Source organism: Schistocerca americana, chromosome 6 (genome assembly GCF_021461395.2).
Source record: "Schistocerca americana isolate TAMUIC-IGC-003095 chromosome 6, iqSchAmer2.1, whole genome shotgun sequence".
Taxonomy (NCBI): Eukaryota; Metazoa; Arthropoda; class Insecta; order Orthoptera; family Acrididae; genus Schistocerca; species Schistocerca americana.
Window position 1 is genome coordinate 119,951,003 of NC_060124.1, and position 13,498 is coordinate 119,964,500.

The window sequence follows — 13,498 nt, forward strand, 5'->3', positions numbered from 1 at the left end:
TAAAATAGAAAGTTGATAACCAATCAAGCTACTTACGGACCCCAGCCAAGATCCTGCGGGTTTATGTAAAGTATTCCTGCTCGAGAAACGGTAGCTGGAGTAGCAGTTCTCAAGTTTGAAATTTCGAATAGTAGGCGCATCATTGGTGTAAGGGCAATTCTTTCATTACTAGCTAGTGTCAAGACCTTATTGTCATCCATCACAGTATTAAGAGATTCAATCCACATTGGATCAATGTCTCCATCAAGCATGATCCACTTTGGACCATCACCAGCTAAGTTGGCTTGATCACGCATGATAACTGAGAACAAACCTGAGGGAGGGAAAAAAGAGGAAAATGAAACCACACACAAAGAAAAAATATGAAAGAGTATCAGTTACCTGGGTAGGTGCTTTCTGTCAGCTGCTTTTCCTGCTTGGACTGTACAGTTCACACATTCCAGCCTTTCCTAGGTCTCTTTTCTTCTTTCCAAGAGGTACCACACTGACACTTTGAAGTATTCTGTTATGATCAGCACATTTTATATTACCAAATTATTCATTTTGTTTCCTTACTAACCACTACACCAATGTTGTTCTATTCCAATCATTTGCGTGTACATTCAGTCTTACATTGATTTTGTGATACCTTATCTAATACATTCACTGCATGAAGTTTGTGTCAGTCCCCTCATTTCTCCCACATATGATACTGTGTTTTCCATAATACTCATAAACTTGCTTTTTGTAACTGTTGGGGATATTTCCGGTTCACAAAACTGGATGTAACTGTTAAATCATGAACTTTTCTTTTCTTCTCTCCTCCTCCCCTCCACCCCTCTCATTCTTGTTATATACCTTTTTTCTCATCTTGATCATTCATTCCACTCATCATTAGTGCAAAACTTAAGTATTGTGTGAGATTATACTGTAAATAATTTCCTTCTTGGTGTTTAAGTCATGACACTCTGCATGAATAGGCCTATACTGAATATCTTCAACATTTATCTCCCTTCCCCATTCCTCATATTACTCTTCCAATTTTCTAAACATATAACTTATGTCTTCTTCATCCTTGTCACTCAGTTGTCTGGAAACAGTACATTATTTATACTTTAGTTTACACTCATGGACCCTTACTCTTAAATTTCCTCCTACAATTTTTATAAGCCTTATCAACAAATATTTTGAAAACTGAACACCTGCCATAATGGGACCAAGGAATGGTTCCATTCAAAAGTAACACATTTTAAGATATTTATCCTACCGGGAGACAAGACTATCAATTCCTGTTTCACAGAAAGCAGTTGGCTGCTGATGAATCCCCAGCTGCATCCACTCTTTCACTTTTATGTCAGACTGAAACTGATGTCCATATGTCTTTCTTCAAGTCACCAAAGAAGCAAAAAACACATGATGAAAGATCCAGACTGTATGGAGGATTTTGCAGTGTCTCTGAACCAAACTGCCAAGGCGTAGCCTTAGTTTGGTTGGCAGTGTGTGGACAGGCATTATCATGCAACAGGATGATTCCAACCAATAGTATTTTTACTTTACAGTACATCACAGTTTCTGCAAAGTGCCTTCATAGCACTGTGCAATGATTGTGGTTCTATGGTCAAGGAACTTGAGCAGCGGAAGCATCCAGTTGTATGATAGTGCCTGCTCCCATACTGCCAATCAGATGAAGGCTATGCTGTGCCAGTTTGGTTGGGAAACATTGCACCATTCTTCGTACAGTCCAGACCTTTCAATGTGTGATTTTCACATCTTTGGCGACCTGGAGAGAGAAATGCACAGACACCGGTTTCAGTTAGATGAGAAAGCACAAGGGGGGATGTGGCTGTGAATCCATTAGTGGGCAACCACTTTCTACAAAACATCTTGTCTCCTGGTGGGATAAATATCTTAACATGTATGGCAATTACTTTTAAATGGAACCATTCCATAGTCCCATTACAGCAGGTGTTTGGTTTTCATGTGACTGCCCCTTATATTACTCTGATTCAATTTTAAGACAAATTTTTTTTACTATGTGTTAAAAAATGAACTGAAGATAGTTTTACTTACCAAGATCCAACTGAATATGTTAAGTCTGAACATGGTGCCAGAAAAAGCATAGTGAAACAAATATGCACTTCAGACTTACAATGTATTATACATTTGGTATATGGTCACGTGAAAATAAAATAGTTTAGAGATTTCTTGGAACACCACATCCTGTCTATCCTTACATAAAATTTATTATGCAACTCAGAGAAGTATCTGGAATATCTTTTAACAATGGGTTAGGAAAGAGAAGAGTAGATGGATCCCTGAACAACACAGTTCACAGAAAATTGGCACACACAAACCTCTACCTCCATGCCTCAGGTCATTGTCACTTTCAGCAAAGAATGGTTATTCTGAGAGTGCTAGCAAATACAACTATTGCAGTGTCAGACAGGAATTACCTACCGGTAACTGAAAAATTGCTCTACCTTCAACTGGTTTCTCAAATGAATGTACAGAGTGATTATAATTAAACATTCCAACCACTGTAGAAATAACACCACTGGCCAGGATGATGTCAATTGCAACAGAATATTATCGGAAAAGGGGGAAAATATATGGCAGAAGAAAAATAAATAGTTACAAAATGTAGCAATAGATGGTGCTGTACATATCACAATTTAATAGTGGTCAACTACAGGTGACAAATGAATCAAACAACAATGTCTAAGGTGTACATTTGATGTTAAACAAACTGTACTACTCAGTGTGTAAGGGTGTACAGGTGTGATACTGTTAGTTAAGCAAGCCCATCCACCATGGCAAGGTCATATCACATCAGATAGGAAAAGTTGGTTTTTAATTGTCCTGAGGCCAAAAACTGCATAAAAAGCATCACTCACATCGGTTTTTAACTGTCCTGAGGCCAAAACCCGCGTAAAAAGCATAAATCAAAATCAAATCAGATTATTAATTTCCATGTGACTGGCGCAAAACATGTTCAATATGCTGTCCACCATTTTCTGCAACAAATTGAAATTGAGAAACAGCATATTCCACAACTAATTGAAGTGCTTCTGGTGTCACGTTCAGAATGTGTTGTGCAATGCATGCCTTCAATGCAGCTAAATCTGCAATCGGAACACTAAACACAATGTTAAAATGGAGATTGGTTCACTGAAAAGATTGCTCTTTGCTCTTCTGGTGGAAAAGTGTTATTATTCTGTCAATGAATTCATTGAGGACAGCTTCACAGTCTGAACACAGGGATTGTATTACATGTATTATTTTATGTACATGTGTAGCTGTAACTTAGAAATGTAAAATATAATGTAAACTTTTGTATTTCTCTCAAAAAAGTGAAAAAAGTTTCTTTTGTAAACCTTGACATGTCTCCTGTACATCATATCAAATTAATTGAAAATTGTACATAATGAGATGAATAAATCACATATCACATAACATGTTTCAGATTTCCCTACAGCCAAAACTCACACGGATTAAGATCAAGTGATTGGGATGGCCAGGCTGTAGGGAAATGGCAGCTGATACGCCTAGCATTTCTGAAATGGTGCTTCAGCAGCTGCTTAACTGGATTTTCAATGTGAGGAAGTGTACCATCTTGCATAAAAATGATCCCATTCACACATCCCCGCTGTTGGAGAGCTGCAATGAGGTGGGTGTGCAAAAGACATTCATAGCACTTACCAGTTATGGTGCAGGTAACAGGACCAAAAGCACCTAACTTTTCGAAAAAATATGGCCCTGTGATAAATGATGCCATTAACCCGCACCACACAGTGACCTTTTCAGGATGAAGTGGTACTGGTTGATTTGCATGTAGATCTTCCAGTGCCCATATTTGACAAAGTGTATTGACATATCCTGTCAGATGGAAGTGGGGTTCATCTATCGACAAAATCTTCCACAGCCAATCATTGTCCACTTCCATGCAACCAAGTAATTCTAAATCAAAGGTCTCTTTTGCTGGCAGGTCAACAGGAAGAAACTTGTGCACATGGGTAATTTTGAATGGATAGAAAAGAAGGATGTTTTGTAGGATTTTACACACCGTGCTCATGTGTATGTCTAAAGTTTGGGCAATTCTTCATGAACTACATGTTTGCACAGCACCACTCATCTCCTCCTGCATTGCTGTGGCCACTGCTTGCATTGACATTGAATCAATTCATTTTCTCCCTCTACCAGGTTGCACACCAAAAGAACCTGTCTTTCGAATTTCTGAATCATTTTCTCCTAACCCATGGCAGTCATCAGACCAACACGTTCCTTCAAACCCTTCAGTGTCCAGAACTTCTGCAGAGCAACATGTGCACAGTCACCATTCTTGTAATTCGACTTTACAAGCAAAGAGCGATCCTGCATTGAGATAGTCAAAGTGAATGTCGCAGACGCGAAAGGAGGAAAAGCCTTGTACCCGGCGTGTTTATACCAACTTCAGTGGGTTGTGCAAATGACAGGTGTTTTCATTTACATATTGTGACACATACAGCGCCATCTATTGATCAATTTTCACGCTATTTTTTTTCTTCTGTCATACGTTTTCCCCCTTCTCCAATAATATTCTGTTGCAATTAAACGTCATTCTGACAAGTGGTGTTATTTCTACAGCATTTTGAAAGTTTAATTATAATCACCCTGTACATACAAAACAAGTTGAGCAAGTATAATGGCACAAATTAACAATGTGCATGGAAGAAATAAAGGTCAAGAAAGAGAAAGAAAGGGTTGTTTATTCACCAGTTACTGACATCGTCTCAAGGAAAAGGGGTAGGCTGGATCTGAGACAACCAATTAAAATAGTTTACGATAGGACCAAAGAACATCTAACATAGAAAACTAGAAACACACCAACTGCTACGATTGTGTTCCTATTAACATTTTAACTTTTCCTTCTACTTATTCACTTCTCATAAAGTAGCGTATATAATATACATGCTAACATATACATCAAGTCAATAGTTAGGCTGAGTTATACTTAAATTTAGTATCCAAATTATTATTTTGAATGTGCTGATTCCATTAGAGAGCTTGGTTTTCATGACTAACTGAAAAGAATACTAAGTTTGTCATGTGCAAAATCTTGTGAGCTAATTGACATATTAGGAGAAGTTAGTCTACACCATTAGAAAGGCTGGCACCTCAACTTTGCAGTATCATAATTAAATTTTTATAAAATTAATTAACTTATGAGATAACTGACATTGAAAATCTGGACGATCACAATTTACAAATACAAATTTTGCTTTTACACTTGTTAGATTCTGCACTTCGACACTATAATTTTGTTACCCTAATTTTTATGCACAATATGATGTACTTCAATGATGGATTAAGTCACTAATTAATATTTGCATAATTCATCATAATATAAAATAATTTTTAATATGGCTGCTATACTTGTAAGTATGGTATTCCTAACGCATATGCTCAAAAATGGTTTAATGAACTTTTATAAGTTACTAATCTTCAACATATTTTATAAACCGCATTACTGCCTTATGTTGTTGTTGTGGTGGTGGACTTCAGCTCAGAGACTGGTTTGATGCAGCTCTCCAAGGTACTCTATCCTGTGCAAGTTTCTTCATCTCCCAGTACCTACTGCAACCTACATCCTACTGAATCTGCTTAGTGCATTCATCTCTTGGTCTCCCTCTACGATTTTTACCATCCACACTGCCCTCCAATACTAGATTGGTGATCTCTCGATGCCTCAGAACATGTCCTACCAACTGATCCCTTCTTCTATTCAAGTTGTGCCACGAACTCCTCTTCTCCCCAATTCTATTTAGTACCTTCTCATTAGTTACATGATCTACCCATCTATTATTCTGTAGCACCACATTTGAAAAGCTTCTGTTCTCTCAAACTATTTATCATCCATGTTTCACTTCCATACATGGCTCCACTCCATACAAATACTTTCAGAAACCACTTCTATGTTAAAAAATTTCTCTTCTTTGGAAACAGTTTCCTTGCCATTCCCAGTCTACATTTTATATCCTCTCTAGTTCGACCATCATCAGTTATTTTGCTCCCCAAATAGCAAAACTCATCTACTACTTTAAGTGTCTCATTTCCTAATCTAATTCCCTCAGCATCACCCGACTTAATTCGACTACTTTCCATTATCCTTGTTTTGCTTTTGTTGATGTTCATCTTATACCCTCCTTTCAAGACACTGTCCATTCCGTTCAACTGCTCTTCCAAGTCCTTTGCTGTCTCTGACAGAATTACAATGTCATCAGCGAACCTCAAAGTATTTATTTCTTCTCCATGGATTTTAATACCTACTCCGAACTTTTCTTTTGTTTCCTTTACTGCTTGCTCAGTATACAGTTGAACATCAGGGATAGGCTACAATTCTCTCTCACTCCCTTCCCAACCACTGCTTCCCTTTCATGTCCCTGGACTTTTATAACTGCCATCTGGTTTCTGTACATATTGTAAGTAGCCTTTCACACCCTGTATTTTACCCCTGCCACCTTCAGAATTTGAAAGAGAGTATTTCAGTCAACATTGTCAAAAGCTTTCTCTAAGTCTACAAATGCTAGAAACATAGGTTTACCTTTCCTTAATCTATCTTCTAAGATAAGTTGTAGGGTCAGTATTGCCTCACGTGTTCCAACATTTCTACGGAATCCAAACTGATCTTCCCCGAGGTCGGCTTCTACCAGTTTTTCCATTCGTCTGTAAAGAATTCACATTAGTATTTTGCAGCTGTGACTTATTAAACTGATAGTTCGGTAATTTTCACATCTGTCAACACCTGCTTTCTTTGGGATTAGAATTATTATATTCTTCTTGAAGTCTGAGGGAATTTCACCTGTCTCATACATCTTGCTCGCCAGATGGTAGAGTTTTGTCAGGACTGGCTCTCCCAAGGCTGTCAGTAGTTCTAATGGAGTGTTGTCAAACTCTTCACGCAGTGTCATATCTCCCATTTCATCTTCATCTACCTCCTCTTCCATTTCCATAATATTGTCCTCAAGAACATCGCCGCTGTATAGACCCTCTATATACTCCTTACACCTTTCTGCTTTCCCTTATTTGCTTAGAACTGGGTTTCCATCTGAGCTCTTGATAATCATGCAAGTGGTTCTCTTTTCTCCAAAGGTCTCTTTAATTTTCCTGTAGGCAGTATCTATCTTACCTCTCGTGATATAAGCCTCTACATCCTTACATTTGTCCTCTAGTCATACGTGCTTAGCCATTTTGCACTTCCTGTCGATCTCATTTTTGAGACGTTTGTATTTCTTTTTGCCTGCTTCACTTACTGCATTTTTGTATTTTCTGCTTTCATCAATTAAATTCAGTATCTCTTCTGTTACCCAAGGATTTCTACTAGCTCTCATCTTTTTACCTACTTGATCCTCTGCTGCCTTCACTATTTCATTCCTCAAAGCTACCCATCCTTCTTCTACTGTATTTCTTTCCCCCAATCCTGACAATTGTTCCCTAATGCTCTCCCTGAAACTCTCTACAACCTCTGGTTCTGTCAGTTTATCCAGGTCCCATCTTCTGAAATTCCCACCTTTTCGCAGTTTCTTCAGTTTTAATCTACAGTGCATAACCAGTAGATTGTGGTCAGAGTCCACATCTACCCCTGGAAATGTCTTACAATTTAAACCCTGGTTCCTAAATCTCTGTCTTACCATTGTATAATCTATCTGCAACCTTCCAGTATCTCCAGGCCTCTTCCATGTATAAAACATTCTTTCATGATTCTTGAACCACGTGTTAGCTATGATTAAGTTGTGCTCTGTGCAAAATTCTACCAGGCGGCTTCCTTTTTCATTTCTTACCCCCATTCCAAATTCACCTACTATGTTTCTTTCTCTTCCTTTTCCTACTATCAAATTCCAGTCAACCATGGCTATTAAGTTTTCGTCTCCCATCACTATCTGAATAATTTCATTTATCTCATTATACAAGGCATGTTTTTTAAGTAAGTACCGTTTTGAAATCAAAGAAAGACATGCTCAGATATCTCAATAATTTTATTTTTACACGAACGCCTGTACCTTAATCTACTTTTCTACACAATTTCTGCCAATATTGAGGCACTTGTCATACTCATGTACCGGTTTTTGAATACCCTCCTCATAGAAGTCTGTCGCCTGACTTGTTAACCACTGCTTTACCACTGTTATGACTTCATCATCGTCTTGAAGACGCTGACCAACCAGGTGTTTCTTCAAGTGCAGGAACAGATGGTAGTCATTGGGCGCAAGATTGGGGCTGTACGGAGGACGATCTAGAGTTTCCCATTAAAAAAATGTGATGAGATCTTTGGTCTGATTCACCACATGCAGACAGGCATTGTCTTATAGCAAAACAGGAGGATGATCTAGAGTTTCCCATTAAAAAGATGTGGTGAGATCTTTGGTCTGATTCACCACATGCAGACGGGCATTGTCTTGCAGCAAAACGATGCCCTTGCTTGACTTCCATGGACTTTTGCTTTGATTCTGGTGTGATTAGGCCACCCATGTTTCATCACCTGTAACAATTCGGCTTAATAAATCATCACCGTCGTTGTGGTACCGCTCAAGGAAAGTCAATGCACTGTCTAAACGTTTGATTTTGTGCACATCCGTCAACATTTTCTGTACCCAACGTGCCCACAATTTTCGGTAATACAAGTGCTCGGTCACAATGCCATACAAAACACTACGAGAAACATTAGGAAAGTCATCCCGCAAGGAGGAAATTGTAAAGCGTCTGTTTCCTCTCACCTTACTGTCCATTCCTGCACCAAACTTTCATTAACGACCGAAGGATGCCTACTCTGTTGTTCATCATGCACATTTGTGCGGCTACATTTAAATGCTATCACCTACTTTCCTACCATTCCATCACTCATAATGTTTTCTCTGTAAACTGCACAGATCTCACGATGAATATCGATCGCTTTTAGGCCTTTAGCACTAAGAAATCTTATAACAGCCTGTACTTCACAGTTGGCTGGACTCATGATTATCGGAGGAATCTTAAACACTCAGTACACAACGTAAACACAGAAGAATCAGACTGTAATGGCATCAGTGCATAGACAACAGATGTAGGTACCCAGTGCGCTTGCGCAGTACGCTGACTGCAGCACTGCGGCCGCGGTGTAGCAAAATGATACTTAAAAAACACGCCTTGTACATTTCATCAATCTTTTCATCATCTGCGGAGCTAGTTGGCATAGAAACTACTGTGGTAGGTGTGGGCTTCATGTCGATCTTGGCAACAATAATGCGTTCACTATGCTGTTTGTATTAGCTTACCTACACTCCTATTTTTTTTATTCATTATTAAACCTACTCCTGCATTACCCCCATTTAATTTTGTATTTATAAACCTGTATTCACTTGACTAGAAGTCTTGTTCCTCCTGCCGCTGACCTTCACTAATTCCCACTTTATCTAACTTTAACCTATCCATTTCCCTTCTTAAATTTTCTAAACTACCTACCCAGTTAAGGGATCTGACATTCCATGTTCCGATCCGTAGAACACCAGTTTTCTTTCTCTTGATAACGATGTCCTCGTGAGTAGTCCCCACCCAGAGATCCAAATGGGGGACTATTTTACCTCTGGAATATTTTACCCAAGAGGATGCCATCATCATTTAACCTACTGCCTTATAGTCCATCTAAATTAGCAAAATTTAACCTAGCGATTTTTAAAATGATAATGCAGTTTCCAAAATCAACAAATATTTTGGTAGCAGTCTTTAAATACTTGAACCCCACCCAAAACCCCCAGTCTGCGATTGGTAAGTAACCACTTAACATCTATATAGCTCAGTGCTGGGCACACTAACAAATTTGAGGGAGGATCCAAAAATAATGAGAACAGTTTTACAAAAAAAATCATGTATTTTATGGAACATTTTCAGTACTTAAACACCTTCAAAGCAGTGTCCATGAGGCATAATACACATGCCCCAACACCTTTCCATTGGTGGAAACAATTTTTAAACTTGTCTGAACTTGGGCTGTTTAGTGACCCCAGCAAATTTTTTCGCCACTAATTTGTCTTGAAAATTCTTCCCTTTCAGGTTTTTCCTTCTTGAAAACTAACACACACTCTCTCTCTCTCACACACACATAGTGTCTACTGAATAGAATGGGTGAGAAACTGATGTCATTTGGTTTTTCGCCCACAACTACGTAACACTCAATGTGTGTGCAGGGCCATTGTCATGATGAAAAAGCCAACAACCTGGCTGCCATAATGTGGATAATTTTTTTTCTTTCTTGGCTTTGATCTTGGTGTCTAGGTCATATCCACCACATCATGATTTGTTACACATGATGACTTTTGTGTCAAAATCTAGATCAAGTTTTGACAGCCCAACACATTCATAAATGATTGGTTCTCTGGCTGTCAGAATTTTGTAATCAACTCCAGGATTTCCAATCATTTCCACCAATTCATCAAATGATTTACAATGATCAAACATGATTGCAACACAGATTTTTTTAATCTTTTCACCCATTCTGGAAGTCAGAAATGTTGGGGGTCACGTTCTGTCTTCAATTGAGATTTGATCGCTTTTAAAATGAGAAAACCACTCTTAAACCCTTCCCTGGCTCAAAGCATTGCAGCAGTTTCCGCTGCTGATTTCCCCAACAGGAAGCAGAACATGGAGTTAGCAATTCTCATTACTTTTGTGTTCCCCTCATATGTAACACCACTGCACAGTTCTCATGAGTAAAGTTTGTACTCAGAAAGCAAACATGAAACAACGAAGTGTAACTGGTCCATGTGACTTACGCACTGAATATCTTAATCATGTTGTTGACTTTCTACACAACAAGAACGTATGCACTATTCTTATTATGATCTACTGCCACTGTGCCATGTTTTCACTGTGTTTATTGATTACTGCATCATTTCACTGAGACTGTTTTATCGGAATTATGTTTGGAGATGTAAGTGTAGAGGTACCTAGGTATATGATATGTAAAAGCAAAATTGGACATGCCCATTGTAGAATTCACAGTACTAATAAAAGTGGGAAGAGCCACACAACTGTAACAGTAGTGTTGTGTACATCTTTCGTACAATCCTACGAAAAGTATTTAGTTATTTCACTGAAACAACAAGCTATGAGACATTACAGGTTTGCCAGAATGGGGAGTCCAAGGACAGTACAGGTAAGGGACTATTCCAAATACCAATGACCTACACAACAGAACCAACCAAGCAAATCCCTGTTACTGAGCACTGTCACACCAAATGAGATATGATCAGACCAGTTTTTTGGCACACGTTCCATAAAGCTTGGGACAGCATAAACAAGGTCTCTGTGGAAATGAGGGCATTGGAAAACCTAATAATCTACAATACATCTTCATACTTACTCTGCAAGCCACCATAGGATGCATGGCAGACCATAAAAGATTCAGTTTATAGCAAAGTTTGGGACACATCCAGTGTATCATGATTTTATTGGCTGCCTTGTTCAGCAGATGGATGAATCATAAGTCAAAATACTGAAAGAAAAATGAATAATGGAGCCAGGCTTTAATTTGATTAATTGCCTGTAGCAGCAGAATAGTCACTGCAATCTGGAGAAACACTGGCAATGAGTAAAAGAAGATTCAGGTACAGAAACCTTGAGGATAAGAACTTCTCATCCTTATGTGAGGATTGTATATCACCTATGCCAAAATAATATTTGATCACAAACTTATCCATCTGGTTAATCAAAGAGTGTATATTATGTTAATATAGCTACTACTGGTTCAGCCGAGGCCAGAATTCCAGGTTAACTACAACCAAATGCCAATGCTTGGACTAGAGTATGACTGTTGTTGCTTGGCATGAATGCTTAGCTATGTTTACTGCAGATATGTCTTATCATGCTAACACTTTGTGAAAATTAAATTAACTACAGTGGCCTCACCATCCTTCCATTCTCTGGTGGCAGGGTTTATTATCCCAAAGAGCTCATCATTAGTGACAGCTTTTGGGTTTAAGTCATTGTAAAACGGCTTCCTTTTCATATTTTGGTATGTCCTGAATAGTGTGCGCCATACCATAGTCTTGCCAGTACCAGCATTCCCAACTATGAAGACTGAGTGTCTTACTTCTAGAAGTTCCTGCAGCTGTACTATCTGGAATCAAATCATTCAATAACACATTAGAGCCCAATGAAAAATATTGTTTACAAAATCTTTTTCTCGCATATTTCATTTAGTCATTTAATTTCTGTTGAAAATAACACAGCCTTGTTGGAATTGATAATAATAAAAAAAAATAGACTGTTACAGAGATCACAATGCAGAAATGATTAACTTGTATGCCAAGTATGGATCTTTCAAAAATTATAGAGTAGTTAGTAAAATTTTAAAAAAATACTAAGAAAACTGAATAAAACCCTGGACTAATAGCAAACCCAAACAGAAAATTTAAAGAAGCTGAAAAACAAAATGGAGATGTGGAGTAGCAGATAGGCACAACAAAAAGACTGCAAAACAAGTAAGCTTTTAGCAAGAACGCCATCTTATGAATTGGATAAAATACACACACATTCACACAAATGCAACGCACACACACACACACACACACACACACACACACACACACATGACTTCTGCCTCTGGCTGCCAAGGTCAGACTGCGAGCAACAGTACATGATGGGAAAAGCAATCTGGGTGGTTGGGGGTAAAGAGGAGGCTGGGGCAGGGAGGGGAGGGAGACAGGAGGGTAGGGGTGAAGGATGGTCAAGTGCTGCTTTGGGAGTATACAGGGGCGAGGTGAAGAGAGGGTAGGGCAGCTGGGTGCAGTCAGGAGGTTAGACAGTGGGCAGGGTGGAGGAGGGAGGGGGAGGGGACGGTTAGTGGACAATTGGAGAAGTAAAAAGGCTGTGGGTGTGTTGGTGGAACAGGAGCTTGTGTAGTGCTGGAGTGGAAACAGGGAATGGTGGAAGACAGTGACTAACAAGGGTTGAGGCCAGGAGGGTTATGGGAACATGGGATTTATTGCAGGGAGAGTTCCCATCTCCACAATTCAGAAAAGCTGTTGTTGGTGGGAAGGATCCAGATGGCACAGGCTGTGAAGCAGTCACTGACACAAAGAACATTGTGCTGGGTGGCAAGCTCAGCAATGGAGTGGTCCAGACATTTCCTGGCCACAGTTTGTCAGCAGCCATTCACGTGGACAGACAGTTTGTTGGTTGTCATGCCCATGTAGACTGCAGCACAGTGGCTTGTAGATCAAATGACTGGTTTCACAGGTGGCCCTGCCTTTGATGGGACAGACTGGAGTAGGTGGTGGTGGCAGGACATATAGAAAAGGTCTTGCACCTAGGTCTGTTATAAGGATATGAGCCATGAAGCAAGGGTTTAGAACAGGCGCCGTGTAGGGATGAATGAGGATATTGTATAGGTTTGGTGGGTGAAGGAATGCCACTGTGGGAACCATAGGAAGGATAGTGTGTAGGACACAGGGCATGATAAGAGGAGAATGGGAAGAGGTGGGAGACCAGAGAGAGAAAGTATGAGTGA

At 39.2% G+C, this 13,498-nt stretch overlaps 1 protein-coding gene across 1 annotated transcript in view; it reads right to left on the minus strand.

Annotated features, from left to right (window-relative positions):
- Positions 1-13,498, minus strand: part of LOC124620004 (dynein beta chain, ciliary-like) — a 588,564-nt gene that overhangs the window by 193,427 nt on the left and 381,639 nt on the right. The window contains exons 22-23 of the mRNA XM_047146668.1: positions 11,896-12,106; positions 37-313 (exon numbers count right to left, since the gene is read on the minus strand). Of these exons, the coding sequence (XP_047002624.1) occupies positions 37-313; positions 11,896-12,106 (488 nt within the window). The remainder of the gene's footprint in view (positions 1-36; positions 314-11,895; positions 12,107-13,498) is intronic.